Genomic DNA, 14,336 nt, shown 5'->3' with positions numbered 1-14,336 from the left:
GTACAGTACATATAAACTGTGCATCCTTGTCCTACCACACTTTTTTCTTCTACTAAACTTTCTATTATATTGCTCAGACAGAGCATTGTGTGAACAACCAGTTTTCTTTTACTTGTGAAGTGATTTATACTGAAAAGTGGTTTGGTCACCTTGTTAGGTGACTTATAAGATTAATGAGTCAGGTTCCTCAGTTATGACTGCTCCTGACTCACTGTCTTTGTGGAAGGTATCTATGAATGTCTGCAAGATTCCTGTCTAGTCAGCAGTCTTTCTGATTGTGTAGGCAATAACATTAAATCCAAAATACCAATAATATTGATACAAGATAGTGTTGGATTAATACTGGCATGGTGAAATCAATACTTTAGTTTCAGATTCCCTCTTTAAGTACTTAGACACTTAAAACCTTTGTCCAAATTCTGTAGTTTGAGCAAAATAATTGAAAGGAAAAACCACAAAAACATCTAAAGATCAGAATTTTTATGATACAGCAGCAAAAATCAGTATTGGTATCAGCGATACAAGCCCTTTATTGGATCAATACCACAATATTTAATATTTTGACAGGTCTTATGTTATATTCTAATTTTCTAAAAGACTAAATAGGTTTGTTATCAACTGTAAGCTTTGATCATCAAAATTTAATGAGAGAAAAATTTAAATATTTTACTAATTCTTTCCGTTTTTATAAGATTTTAATTGAAGTAGATGGAATTGTGGAGCAGAAATTATATACACTTCTATCCGTCTCTAGTGGTCACATGGTGAATTAGGTCTTTCATTATTCCTGAAGCAGGTAGCATACAGTATGATAACACTTCTCATTTTTCACCTCCTCTAATAATCACCACCAATAGAAACGCGCCTGGCCCGCCCCTGTCGGCTCTATTGTGAATCCGCGTTGAGCTGTAAAAAGCCCCACTCTTCCTCCAGCCTTGGCACCGGAGCGCGGCGCACTACGACCGAACACAGCCGAACCAGGAGCGCGCCATGAAGACCCGAGATTATCCACACTATTTCTGGTAAGAAATGCTATTTCACCGATTTTAACTCGTTTTTCTTTTGAAAACCACCATTTCTTCCTTACGCGGATTTGCATCCAGATGATCCCCCAGTGCGCCTGTTTAACACAAGAGTCAGGAGTCTTTTGATTGGCTTGACATGAGAGCTTGGTTTAGTTGGAGAATATTCTGGATAAATCAGACTTTTAATTACCAATGGGCTTGATTTCCCTTTACTTTTATTCCAGGAACTAAAATTGGAGCTTTTTTTTTTTTTTTTTTTTTGCATAGTTGATGGGTGTATTTCTGTTTCTCCGTGCGTCAGATGTGAGGCGCACATATAAAATTTATTTTTAACAAGTTGGAGAACAAAAGCAGGGGGGAAATTCATCATGAGGAGCCGTATTGTGACCACACAGCGCTGAGGTTTGTGAGCGCATGGGCTTCGTCAGGCCGTGACAGAGGTGTACGGATGTTTGTCGTTTATCTTCACCTTGCGAGCCCCCCTCCTACCGCCGTCCCCCTCCCCCAGCCAACCCGGTGTCGGCTCTGGACATTTTCAGGGGCCACCTCCAGCTTCCACCGCGGCTCATGTTTTCTTCGCAGGATTTTCTCCCAACAGAAGGGAAACAGATGCGTCGTAATGTCAACAGACGGTTACTCATGCAACATTGCGCAAAAAATGTAAGAAAGAGTGGGGGTGGGGGGGCTTATATGCGCCCCCGCAGATTGGACAGACTGAGCGTTTTTATCTGCCTTCTCCGTCCTGCCAGACGAGCTGTTTGCCGTGGCAGCCAAACCAAACGGAGGAGCCATCAGCAGCTTCCTGTTCAGCACCGCAGACAGAGACATAATCCGACTTGTTCACACCCACCTCTGGTCCACGTTGTTCCGATGCCCTTCTCTCTCCAAGCGGAGACTGGGGTCCGCCCACGCCCCTGTCGGTGTTAGTGCAGCCTCACTTGCTCTCGCCCGGGAGGCATTTGAGTGCTTGCTGGTCGTGAAGCAAAGAGAAGATCGCTATAAACCTGCCGATGAGTACCGGAGCGCTGTTTGCTTAGCAGGTGAGCAGAACTCGGTGTTCCACATCCTGGAGAAATTACCTGTCTTTTTTTTATTTTTTCAGAGAATATTTCAAAGCCTTTGTAGCTTATTTTAAAATTGGAGACGGTAGGCACAAAAGAGCGTGTCAACTTTTCTATTCCAAATATGCGCATCAGGAGGAGAGCTTAACGAGTGGATCACCTAAGTGGATCAGTAATCCACATTTTAAAAATGTCGAAATATTTCTTCCCAGTGAGTATTTTTTTTAGTTGTAATAGCTTAATTTGGTACTTTCCTGAAAAGAGAGTTCTAACGCATTTATTGAAAGTCTATACATTTACTTCCAAACAAATTTAAACCAATGTTTTACCCTAAATTAGTCTGACCATTTCGATTCTCATCTCCCTTCAGTTCCCCGTCTGGATTTTCTCCCATTGAAGTGGATTTCTACACGGTATTTTAAAACAGAAGGAGAAATTGTTAATGGTCATGTCAATTTTTCTGCACAGTTTTAGAATAGTTTGCCTGTTTGGCAATGGCAGTGGAGGAGGCAAACAAAGCCGTTCAGTCCTTGTTGGACACAGTTTCAAATATTGAATTAACATTAACAGCCATCTCATTGGGCTCTGTGTTACATGTGGACATGTAATATGTTGCAAAGTTGTAAACCGAATGGCTCATGGTTCACTCAGAGTATTCCTTGACGGTAACGCACATCGGCGATGTCAGACAGGACAAAAATATATTATTTTCTATGAAACAAAGCAAACCGTCTGTATCTCATTGACGGCCGAAGCTACAAAGAAACAATTATTTTTTTAACCTGCTCAGCATCATCAATGCTACTGAGTAAAACACAATTACAGATCTAATTTGAAATCAATGCTTAGACCACCTTTGGACCAGAAAGTTTTGCAACAAAACATTATCGGCTTAAATTCTGGCTACGAGGGCAAATATTTTTGACTCGTGTCTACATAAGATCTACATATAGCTTCTACGTTAAAATCAGGTTTATTGCTTCCAGGATATTTAGGCTAAAATTGCAGAGAAATTCTGAATCTGCTGCTGCTGTTGTAAGAGTGAATCATTTATGGTTGGAAATTGTGATTCATGGCAAACATCCAACATTTTTCTTTGGAAACAACATGAACGTCATCACTGTGGTTATCTGGAAAGAGTCTTGTTGTGAGTGAACAGCCTGTGCAGCACAAACATTTAGAGGCTCATTAGATTAAAACGGGCGTTGTTTCCATCCACCAGTACAGTTCAGATATGGAAACACTTTGTCTTATTTGCAACATTTTCTCAATTATCTTGATATGTTGCTATAAAAACAAAACAAAAACATTGCCTTTTAAAGAAAGTGATGCTATTACCACAATATCAAATAGTTTTGTTTTGTGCTTTCTGGCATTTTTGCATAATTTACAGACTTTTTGTTGTCCTGTTGAATTTTTTTCTTTATTGTATGGGATTTACAGATAAACAAATAATGGCAAAATATCAGCACCTCGTTTCAGGTTAACATTGAAACTTTAGAATAATTTTCCAGGCTCTGGTATCCTCATCCCTGAGGGTCTTTCTGTTTCAGGATAAGCGGTTTGCAGGCTTTCTCACTTTTACTCACAGCATGCAACAAGTACCGAGTTATTTCAGGCTGTTTTCACACCTGATAGTCCAGTAGACTCGGTTAGATTGGGAACCAAAATTGCAAAATTTGTTACATTTTTAGCTGGTGCTGTTCACTTTCACACTGTACTGTGTCTAATGAACCAAATTTAAAAACCTGTTCACCTGTAGTGGCTCTGCACCACTTTCTGTTGAAGAAGGCAACAAAAAACATCTGAAGAAGACAGTTTTCTTCTTCACAAAACGTAAACAAAAACAGAGCAGCAAAATAATAATAATAATTAAAAAGAAATTGTTGTGTCAGATTTTAGAAGTTGTAGGTTTCTCTTTTGTCTTTGGCAAAAGACCATAAGCCATTTCTCCCATTATCGATAGATTCTTGTGTTTGTTTTGGTTGCATTTACCCAGAATTCCCTGTGTATAGTCCGCTTGCTTCTTTTGGAGCGCTCTCTGGTCCGCTTAAGGTTCACATATGCATTCAAACCGCACCAGAGTTCATTTCAACCAAATTGAGACCTAGATTTTTGTATTCCGCATTTTTGGTCTGCATCAGAGTTCGATTGATCATTCACACCTCCCTAGACAAATCAGACTTTCTAGACTAAGTAGAGTTCAGTTAAAGTGGACTAACCCATACTGGTGTGAATGAACCTAGGAGTGGAAAATAGGCCACAGTTGAGTTTTTCTATCAATTTCATTTTATCTTCTGGGTCCATTTGCATCTTCTTTTACCTTTCACTTGACAAATACTATGTTTAAATTACCTCTTTGAGAATGTTCAGCAAATTACCTTTTTTCAGTCTGTATACTAAATTAGTTGACAATTATTTCTGTAGATACATCACAATAAATTCAATTAATTATCTCAGCCCTACTCCAAATGTTGTTTTTGTGTCAGAAAAGAAAGTTTTAAATTTAGTTACCAATAAGTTATGTGTCAAACTTTTATTATATTTTATGTTTTCTGACTCTAACACTTGATGAAAGTTTAGTTTTGAGTTGTTGCCCCTTAGAAATTAGTTTGAACAAAAGCTTTTTGAGAAAACAAATATTGGCACAATTATTTAAATCAAACTTCAACCAGCATGGCCAAAATTGGAATACTGGACTAAACTTGATTAATTATTCTTTAATGATCTCAACGTTTGCCATAAAATTCCCGTCTCCATCAATGCAACACGGCGAGCTTTCTGTCCAGCTTCGTCATTAATCATAAATATAAAAACAAAACCGTAAAAAGAATACGTTACATAACTGGGCTGGTGCGTAAACAAGCGAGTAATGGTTTCTATTTTTCTTCGTGATGTACCGATCGTGAAGGGCGCTGTCATCTCAGAGTGCAGCTGTGCCGGTTGATGGATCTGAAAGCAGGAAGGAGAGGGTCAGCGGGGGAGATTTGGTGGGAGAGAGGAGAGTCGGGAGTGAGGTGCAGAGAACATGCCTGCTGGCTTCCTGTCTGGACACATTACACTGTCACATCCTGATACCGCACTTCTTATTCCCTCCTGTCAGCCTAGGTGTTTATCATCATGCTTTTTCCTACATCTTTGTATTTTTAGACATACACTGGACTCGAATTGCACCTATACATTTCCAGAGGGTCATTGTGAGGAAGCAGCATATTTTCTACTTGTTGCACAATCTCTGATGCAGGGCAGGATAAAACTGCACATCGTCCTTTGTAAGGGGGAAAAGAAGCTATTTTTGTAAATTTTACATCTATTTTTTTCTTCTGAAGCAAACCGCCGCACATTTTTGTTGTATTTTTTATATAGAGTAAGCAATGATGTTCTATTTTTTGCTCCTGAGATTGATTACAGATGATGAGGTGGTCATGGATAGATGATTAAGTTGATGTTTCTGTATTTCCGCTGCAGTTTTCTGTAGGTGGGACTGAGTCAGCAGCTATATTTTGTAGTTTCCAAATGTAACACACTTGATCTTCTGAGTACTTTACACACCTCAGTTTTAGAATAGCGTCATTTTTTATACAGTCAGTTTAAAAATTATCCTGAAGATTTGGAGTTTTTGACTCCAAAATGTCAGTTTTTAGAGGCTTGGAGATGCTAAAATGCTAAAATCTAGTGAATTTAAGTGTCTATTTTTACCAATAAAAGGAAAAATAGTCAACTGTTTTGCATTATTTACCTAATAGAAAAATGGTCAGTTGGGCCAATTTATTATTAATAAGTTGATTATTTGTTTGCTGGTTATTTAGATCAGCTACAAAGTCCATCTAGTGTAATGCATGATACTTACTGAAGAATTGTGTGTTTTCATGATCAGCTCCTTTTTAACTTTTCAATACTTCTTTAAAATTTGACTCACTTAAGGGGTTCCTGTCAAATAGTTGTTCCTTACGTGTCATGCGCTGCGTGTTTCTTACTTTGCAGAATAACTCAATAGCAGGGTGATGTGTACTAAGCCGACATGTGACAATGTTCACCATAATGGATGCTGACACTGCAGTGCTGGGATCTTAATCTAGATGCTGTCCGTCTATCAAAACTGAATTTGCTACAAAAAGCTTTAAGAACTGTTTGATGTTGAAAAGTAAGATTCCTGTCTACAAAATACAAAAGTAAGGTGATGCTGATTTTCATGTAGTGTTTTCATCATTCTTATTCTTTTTTTTGTAAAAAAGAAAAAAAAATGAAGCAGCAGCTGCTCTGTTACATAACTGCTAAACAACTGCTGGTAAAACAGAGTCCTTCACTGTTTTATTAATATTGTGTTTTCAGGGTTTGAATGGGGCTCTGGGTCACTTTGCCCCTTTGGCAACGAATTCCCTCGTTACATGCTCACACATTGTCGTTTTATCTCAACCTGCTTCTATTTCCTACTAGTAAATGGACAATTGTGCCCCAAATACCTAATTGTTGGACATTAGTTTACCTCTTGATGCAGAATTTTGATGGATTTCAGTGATTTGCAAAACTGTTCATTCTGTTTGTACTTTATGTTTCTTCGCAACCACAAGCTGAAATGTGTTTCATTAGGCTTTAGTCTGGCTGGACCAACATAAATTTATGGGTTATTTGTGAATTGGAAGGAAATCATACGTGATACTAATTTCATTTTGCTATAGGTTTATACATATTCCTCTTGTATCACTACTTTGTGTAACTATCTTTTGTTGTAGTTACATCTGCAGATCTGGTAAGGCATGTCGACACTGACTTGCAAATCTTAAGACTGAAAGTTTACTAATTTGTTGTTGAAAAAGCTTAAGCTTTGTCTAATTAGAAGAAAAATATTGTTGTGATCTAAACGAGGCTTTCATGTTTAAGGTTGACATCCCGCTGAAAGGTGAACCTGTTCCTAAGTCTCAAATCTGGTTTTATTCCAGGTCTGTCCTGCATTTAGTTCATCCCATCAGCAAGTCAATCAGCTTCTTTATCCCTTCTGAAGAAAAACATCCCAACATCATAATCATCCTAATTAGAAATATTGAAGTTTTAATGGGATCAAATTTTGCAAGACACAACAATAAAAATGCTCAGATTTCACAATTATTTTCATGTGATCACGCAGCCATCTTTAATAAATTAGAATATGTATACCAATGAATCATTTGTCAGATTAAAAGTACTTTCTGAAGAAGCTGTAAGTGGAAAATCAGGCATCGTTTAACCTTTATGATGCCTTTCGCTTAGTGATAAAGTTCTTAAAATAAATGGACTTTTCAGTAATCTTCTTGTTTATTGAATCGGTCTGTACATGGTTTTCTAAGGATTCTTTACTATAACCTATTTCCATTGATTGTGGTTTTTCTTATGAAATATGACAGATTATTTGTGATTGCATTTTAGAGCCAGTGTGGTATTTATGAAAAGAAAATGTCAAATGATGACATGCTGGAGTCGGGTCACAGGGTTCTGTCTCTGTCTATGGGTTTGTCTGGCTCAGACTGGTTCTGTTAGACATCGATTCCCTCGCACTATCTCACCGCATGCATACAGGAAAATGAAGCGTGTTTGCTCTTTCTCTGTTGTAGCCATTAATAGATTCTCTACCTCATCCCCTAGGATGTTAATTAACAAAACTACATAATTGGATTTTCAGGTTTATTTCCTTTTGTAAGCTTCATTTATAATAAAATATAATGGTCTGAGTTTGAAACATCTTTATGTTCTGTTTGGTTTGATTTTGTGACTCCGCCAATCTTTTAGATTTCCATAGTTTCAGACAGGAAGTGATGTTAATGGGAAGTAAAAAATGTGAATAAAGGAGCAATGGATGGATGGATGGATGGATGGATGGATGGATGGATGGATGGATGGATGGATGGATGGATGGATGGATGGATGGATGGATGGATGGAGCTCATCTGCCTTCTCCCAGTGCTCCAAGTACAAACAGCAAAAATACACATCTTGGTCAAAAACAACTAATCAGAGCCAGGAGGAGGGTCTTAGCGCTGTCAATCATGCTCACACCCTTCCATTGCTCTCTGTTAAGCTACTATGTCTTCCCAACTGTAGAACGTGTCATGAATGCTCAGGCTAGTTGGCATAGCCACCAATGGTTGCAAAGTTTTCTTGGAACCATATGTTAAGCAGCAAGTACATGAGGATGACTGACAGCACTTCCTCATGGCTCTGATTGGTTGTTTCTGACTGGGAGTGGTACATTTATGTGGGTCACAATAGTAGCTGGGGTATTAGATGGAGGATTATGTATCTTGTATTTTACTGTCATGACAAACAGGTCTCTAAATTTTTAGAGGCAAACAACTAAAAATGTTGAAATTTAAAATTTTTGGAGTCTATAAAATGATTTACTCTCTCAGATATTAGCTGACTGTTCTGTTTTGTGTCCTCATAGACTGAGTGACGAGCCTACTGTCCAGTCGCCACCATGATTGCCACCGGTGGGCTGCTGCGCATGAACAGGCGGCAGGATTCCCTCCGCTCCAAAAACCGAGCCGAAAATAAGCGGAAACGGAAATCCAAGAAGAAGAAGAAGAACGATGTGGTGGTGGTGAAAGGAAAGCTCAATCTCTGCTCGCCGGCTGGTTTGGTGGCTGCCGTTGGCGTTGTAATCCTCATGGTTGGGATCTCCATGGCCGTTCTGGGTTACTGGCCCAGTCAGAGTCAGCAGGAGTACCAGGAGCGCCGCAGAAACGGTGCCTTCCACAACAGCAAGATGAGTTACTCCAGAACCACACCATCTAACTCGACCCATGTCAAACATTCCTCAAGGCAGACCAATGTGTCAAACCAGAGCCATTCCAACAGCAGCAACCCCAATCCCGCTCCTCACTGTGGCATCCTCTGTGACTTCCTGGATAATTACCTTTACTCAGACAACCTGAAAGTCTTCGGACCGCTGGTAATGGGAATCGGTATTTTCCTCTTCATCTGTGCCAATGCCGTCCTCCATGAAAACCGAGACAAGAAAACCAAAATCATTAACCTGAGAGATATCTACTCCACGGTAATTGATCTGCATAGCATACGCTCGAAGGAGTACTCGCCTCTGAACGGTTTGGTGAACTACACTCAATCCAGAAGTGCCGAGGGTCCATCTGCGTCATTCCCGGCGAGTGGAGCACTCACACGCAGCTCCTGGCCTTCCACCGGACTCCAGTTGAAGGGGGAGTTGGACACCAACGAGCTGCTTAGACGCTCCTCACTGGCCAGCAGGCCACGGAGTTTTTCCAGAGATGTGCAGAGCTTTACGGACACCGTCTACAGCATCTACAAAGACTACACCAATAGTAGCGAGCAGGCCCCGCAGCCTCGGCAGTGGGAGACCACCTCTATCGTCACGTCCTCTGTGAATGCTTTCACGCTGCCAGTGATCAAACTCAATAACTGTGAGGTGGAGGAGGCAGAGGGGCGCTCAGAGGAAGAGGTTATTATCGAGGCTGCAGCCGAGAACATTAAGGTGGAAGGACATGGCAGCAGCAGCAACAGTCATTGTGTTGAGATGGATGCAGCGGCAACTGACCCCCCGCCTCTTCATCAGAGCCAGGAGGACATGAGCACAGAGACAGGTAATCAACAGGGGGCGCCGCAGTCTCGGCCTCATCCACATTGGACCCAACTGTTTCCTCCGCAGCCTGTTTCCACGGCAACGGGCTCAAATACGTCGCTGAACTCCTTGGCGGATCAGCCGAGGCTCGCCCGGCGCTGTAGCCTGTCTGTGACTGGGGGACGTCAAAGTGACAGAGTGAGGCGTTTCAGCTGCCCTCGACTGGAGCGCTCAAACAGCAAGGGCTACATCAAACTGACTGACCTCGGGGGCGAGTCCTTCGACGCCTCCGATGCACACACATCTTCTTCGGCGGATCGGGCAGCAGAAATAGATGCAACACCGGAGAGAGAGGAAGGAGCTCAGGGAGGGGACGATTCAGTGACACCCAGCACTTCAGCGACAGAACCCTAGGTGTTTCTTTTTCAGCTAACGAGCCTCCCTAATGTCTCTATGGTGTTGTTGTTTGATTTGTACTTTCTTTTGCAGTCAGTAATGAATATGTGATGGCTACAGAGGAAATGGAAATGAAAAACAAATACTTAACTGCTAAGGACTATTGAAACATAGCCATGAACACTAGAGGGCAACACTCTTTATTATTAAAGGTGACCTATTATGCTTCCTTGAACTGGTAGGATAGGTCCATGGGCTAAGCTACATTTTTGCACAAAGTCCTTCTTAGATAATAAGATTTTAGTCTGCTCAGTTCACACTATTTTTTATCTTCTTTCAGAATGAGCTGTTTTAGGGCCTTTTATCACTTTAAATCCAAAATAGCCCTTCCCAAGTTCAACTTTACACTTGCGTGTGAAAATGGCTGCAAACAGATACATAATTCTACAACCGACTTTGAACATTATACAAACATCTTTTCTGGATGGTCAGTCGAGAACAAAACACTTGTCTTTTCCAGCACATGCAGATGTAAAACCAGCTGACCAGGAGTTCCTGCTTGGGTTGCTAGGTAACGGGGGCTGGGCTCTGCTGGGGTTGCTAGGTAACCACGCAGTGTCCGTTGATTCAGGAACCTTTTGAAACAACTAATTTTCCAGTCAACAAAAAACATTAACTTATTGCCAAAAAACAGCTGTGTGTTTTGTTTTTTTTTAGTGCTTGGGCTGTTTTCAGAATTAACTGAGACCCAAATTGAAGTATAAAAACATGCAAAATGTGAATTTTGCATAATAGGTCCCCTTTAAAACTACATCCCCTTCTCAATGTTCAAATGAAACTTTTCTATTTTTTCAATGTAGCAAGAGCAATATTAAAGACTTTAAAGGAGTTTTGAAAGGTTTTAAAGGAATTTTTAAAGACTAGTAAAGCTTTGTAAAATAATATGAAAGAATGAAAAAAAGTGAAGAAAATTCTATTTGAAGAGTCATTTAGGGCCAACATCGTAGCTTGTAAGATTACCAAATCTGTCTCCGATAACTGCTGTCCAACATGTTGTATTGTAGCATCAACATGTGCCACAGAAAACTGAAATAGTCTAGATTTGTTTCTCTGCATTGTTCTGTGAATTACACGTGAATTGGTGAATTGAACTAAATCTCAGGTAGACGTTTGGTTTAGCGTTGAGACCTTCATGACAAGGTCTTCCTTTTGTGCACACTTGTTTACATGAAACATACTTGGTTGAATAAATCTGACTGTAACACCTCTGTTGGGTCCTTGTATGATATTAGAGTGAATACAACAAGTTCTTTGGTCTACCGTGATTCATTTAAGGTTTAGCATGATTTTATGAAAGTGGGATCGCATGGAATACATCATATTTCAGCCATTTAAATCACCTAAAGATGTTGCTACTAGTTTGGACAAAAGCCAAAAAAAATTGATTTTCACCTTGTCACATTTGTATGAGACAGATCTCTCAGCTAGTGATGCTAACTCATAAGCTAGCTGTTGAGAATAAGTATATTTTTGAACCTTTTTAGTTTTGTAAAGTACAGCTACTACTTGTGTTGTAGTTCCTTGAACTGATGTTGCTATGCTAACTTATCGTGAGGGAATATTTATATATATATATATATATATGCGCCTACTGGAACTTGTGGTTGATTGGCAACAGGCTTTTTAAAATGTAAACTTTGGAGCTGAATCATCAAGCACAATGCATATACAGTCTTCCTCCATGATGGTACTTTCTGGGTAGAAGAAGTAATAGTTTTTTGTTATCTTTAGCAGAAACAAACAGATCAGCAAACTGCTGATTCAAATTTTTGGTAACCAAACATAGTAAAAATGTCCTAATATATCAGTTGGCCACTGATGGCACTTAAGAGGAGGTCTCGCTCCGTTAATTGTTCAGCTGAATAATTTAAGTTGTTTACAAAGCATTAAATATTAACAAAAATCAGCATTTTTTTTAAATTAAAATATGCAGGTTTTTCTTTTTGGTGTCAAATGTTCATAGTAACATCTTTTTGTTTTTGTGAAATATATATATTTCTGTTTGGATTTTTTTTTTTTAGAAGACCAAGAAAAAATACCTAAGAACACTTTACAGCTACTGTAAGACAGTTAGCTGGCAACAGCTTATGTCTATAAAAGGAGCATGCCTGAGGGATTGAATCTTTTTGCAAGTTGAGAAAGGGTTCATGTGTTTTCTTTTATATCATTTGTGTTTTTTTGTTTTGAGTCAGATCTGTCGATCTCCACTCTGGAGGTTACACAATACTATAAAAACACTCAAAAGGGAAGAAAATCTCATTGGAAGCTGAGGACTTGGCTAAAACCGTTGCTAAATAGCTGCTATCATTGGGTTATAAACAAAGGTAGTGCTGGAGAGGGAAATCAAAGAATGACCTAAGAAGGACATCTGAGAGCCATTGTGTTTTGAAGGTAGTGTTCTGAACTGCATCCAGAAATACAAGCAAAATTGAACCCAGGGAGCTAAACCATATTTTATTAGATCAAAAACCAGATGGTGGCATTAAATAAAATGAGTGGGCATATTTTTTCACTTATATAAAAAAGTGAAGAGTGATTATGGATATGACTCATAAAATATCCATAATCACTCTTCACTCACAATTTGAGCAAATTACGCCACCATTCAGGTTAAGAGTATTAATTCTGAAATTGAACAAAAGTATCTAAACGTTTTCATATCATCACCTTTATAAAAATAAAAAATAAAAAATTGGCCTAAGTCATGCTTTGCTAAAAGTGTTTTTTTGTTTGTTTTTGTTTTATTTTTTTTTATTTTTTTTTTTTGCTTATTTCATTTTTTTGGAAAAAAAAAAGTGATTTTTTTTTTTTGTGCTAAAATCACATTTGCCAACTAAAAAAATACCTAGGCCATTAGTTTAAAAAGGTGATAATATTTTATCACATAACCACCAACATAAAACCATAAATAATTGTGAGAAGGTTATAAAAATGATAAGATTTTTCCCCAGATTTTCCAACAAATAAATCTAAATCGCAGGCAAAGGAGCATTAATCAGAAGAAATCTATAAACATCAAAGTTTCCAGATTTTTACAGACAAAGCAAATGAGTGATAATGGAACTTCTTCATACACATGCAAAAAGTGCTCTATATGAAAACTGAAAAAATGTATAAAATATTTATTTTATTTTATCTTTCCATAAATATGGTAAAACTGACAGGTTGGTATCCAACCTAGAAACATAAAACACATAGTCTGAAGATATCAAACATTAAATTACTTATAAAAGTAATTGATTTCCTTCTTTTGAAAATATTCTGTGCAAATATTGCATGAAAACATACAAAAGAACTGCTAAACTATGAGTTCTTATTTACAAGGCACCAGCTTTATGCCTCCTTTCCAATTGTTTGGCAAAAATTGAGCTAGTATTAAATGACAAAATATCCTTCAAATTAAAAAACGGTTTCTGTAATCAGGTTTGAATTTCACTCAAGTTAAATGTACAGTTGAGCAACAATAAATTCTGCTAATCTATGTCTATGAAATAACTGTTACGGTGATGTAAACAGAACAGAAATTGGGGTAAATATTCACAGGAAACTTTCAAATGTTTATCTTTAAGCTTATTTTAGTTTCTAAACTTAAAGTGTGTCTCCATCCTGACCACCCCTAGTGGTCATGGCAGCACACTGCTGCCGGCCGCCAGCAGGGGGCACTGCGCGGAACATGACGTAAGAATCCGTTGCTAACGTGGGTGTTTACAAGGTCCGGCGTCTCAAGCGGGAGGGGCGGGGTTAACTCGCTCCTGCTTGGTGGGAGGTTTACCAAAACTGAGCGCTTACAGGTGTCCGGTCCTTTGCACCTCGACTCGGTCGAGCCCCACACCGGGATCCCCGTTCCCTCTGGTCGGTGACGCCGCTGTGTGACAGCTGCTTGTTTAGGATCAGGGGGATTTCGCCTCTTGTCCCTCTGAAGACTCAGGTAAAGTGTTGAGTTCCGAGTTTCAGCTTCGCATAAACGGTTAAGACAGCATTGTGGATCATAGTTATTAACATGTGGATTCGTGTTTGTCCTCCCGCTGCAAACCACCGGGCTTTCCCCACGCACCGTGACGGGACTGCTGTTTTCCTGGTGGCACGGAATGTGAAACGGTGAGAGCAAGTGTTCATTCACAAATGTTTCACGCAAAACGTCACGCAATCCAGACATCAGTTAAAAACACGTTAACGTCTCTTGTCAGTAAACACTGAGCATGTGTGAGGTAACCGTCACTTTTT

The 14,336-nt window shown here is 39.3% G+C and overlaps 2 protein-coding genes across 4 annotated transcripts in view; both read left to right on the top strand.

Moving 5' to 3' along the window:
* The first annotated feature begins 848 nt into the window (after window positions 1-848).
* LOC103146333 (transmembrane protein 200A) lies at window positions 849-10,944 on the top strand. 2 transcript variants are annotated; one of them, XM_007564200.2, is made up of 2 exons: window positions 849-1,022; window positions 8,505-10,944. In XM_007564200.2, the coding sequence occupies exon 2, from the start codon at window positions 8,538-8,540 to the stop codon at window positions 10,068-10,070; it is 1,533 nt and encodes a 510-aa protein (XP_007564262.1). In that variant the 5' UTR covers window positions 849-1,022; window positions 8,505-8,537; the 3' UTR covers window positions 10,071-10,944. The 2 variants fall into 2 exon arrangements, with proteins under 2 accessions (XP_007564262.1, XP_007564263.1); XM_007564201.2 differs by lacking the exon at window positions 849-1,022 and adding an exon at window positions 1,977-2,065.
* A 2,868-nt stretch (window positions 10,945-13,812) lies between these two features.
* Window positions 13,813-14,336, top strand: part of epb41l3b (erythrocyte membrane protein band 4.1-like 3b) — a 77,914-nt gene continuing 77,390 nt past the window's right edge. The window contains exon 1 of one of the 2 annotated variants that reach the window (XM_016677455.1): window positions 13,813-14,040. The gene's annotated coding sequence lies outside the window, so the exon portion shown is untranslated. Of the gene's footprint in view, window positions 14,041-14,068; window positions 14,211-14,336 lie in introns of those variants that run through there. The other variant, XM_016677449.1, reaches the window with a different exon arrangement.

Source organism: Poecilia formosa, unplaced genomic scaffold (assembly GCF_000485575.1).
Source record: "Poecilia formosa unplaced genomic scaffold, Poecilia_formosa-5.1.2 Scaffold156, whole genome shotgun sequence".
Lineage (NCBI taxonomy): Eukaryota > Metazoa > Chordata > Actinopteri > Cyprinodontiformes > Poeciliidae > Poecilia > Poecilia formosa.
This window is presented reverse-complemented; position numbering and strand designations above follow the sequence as displayed.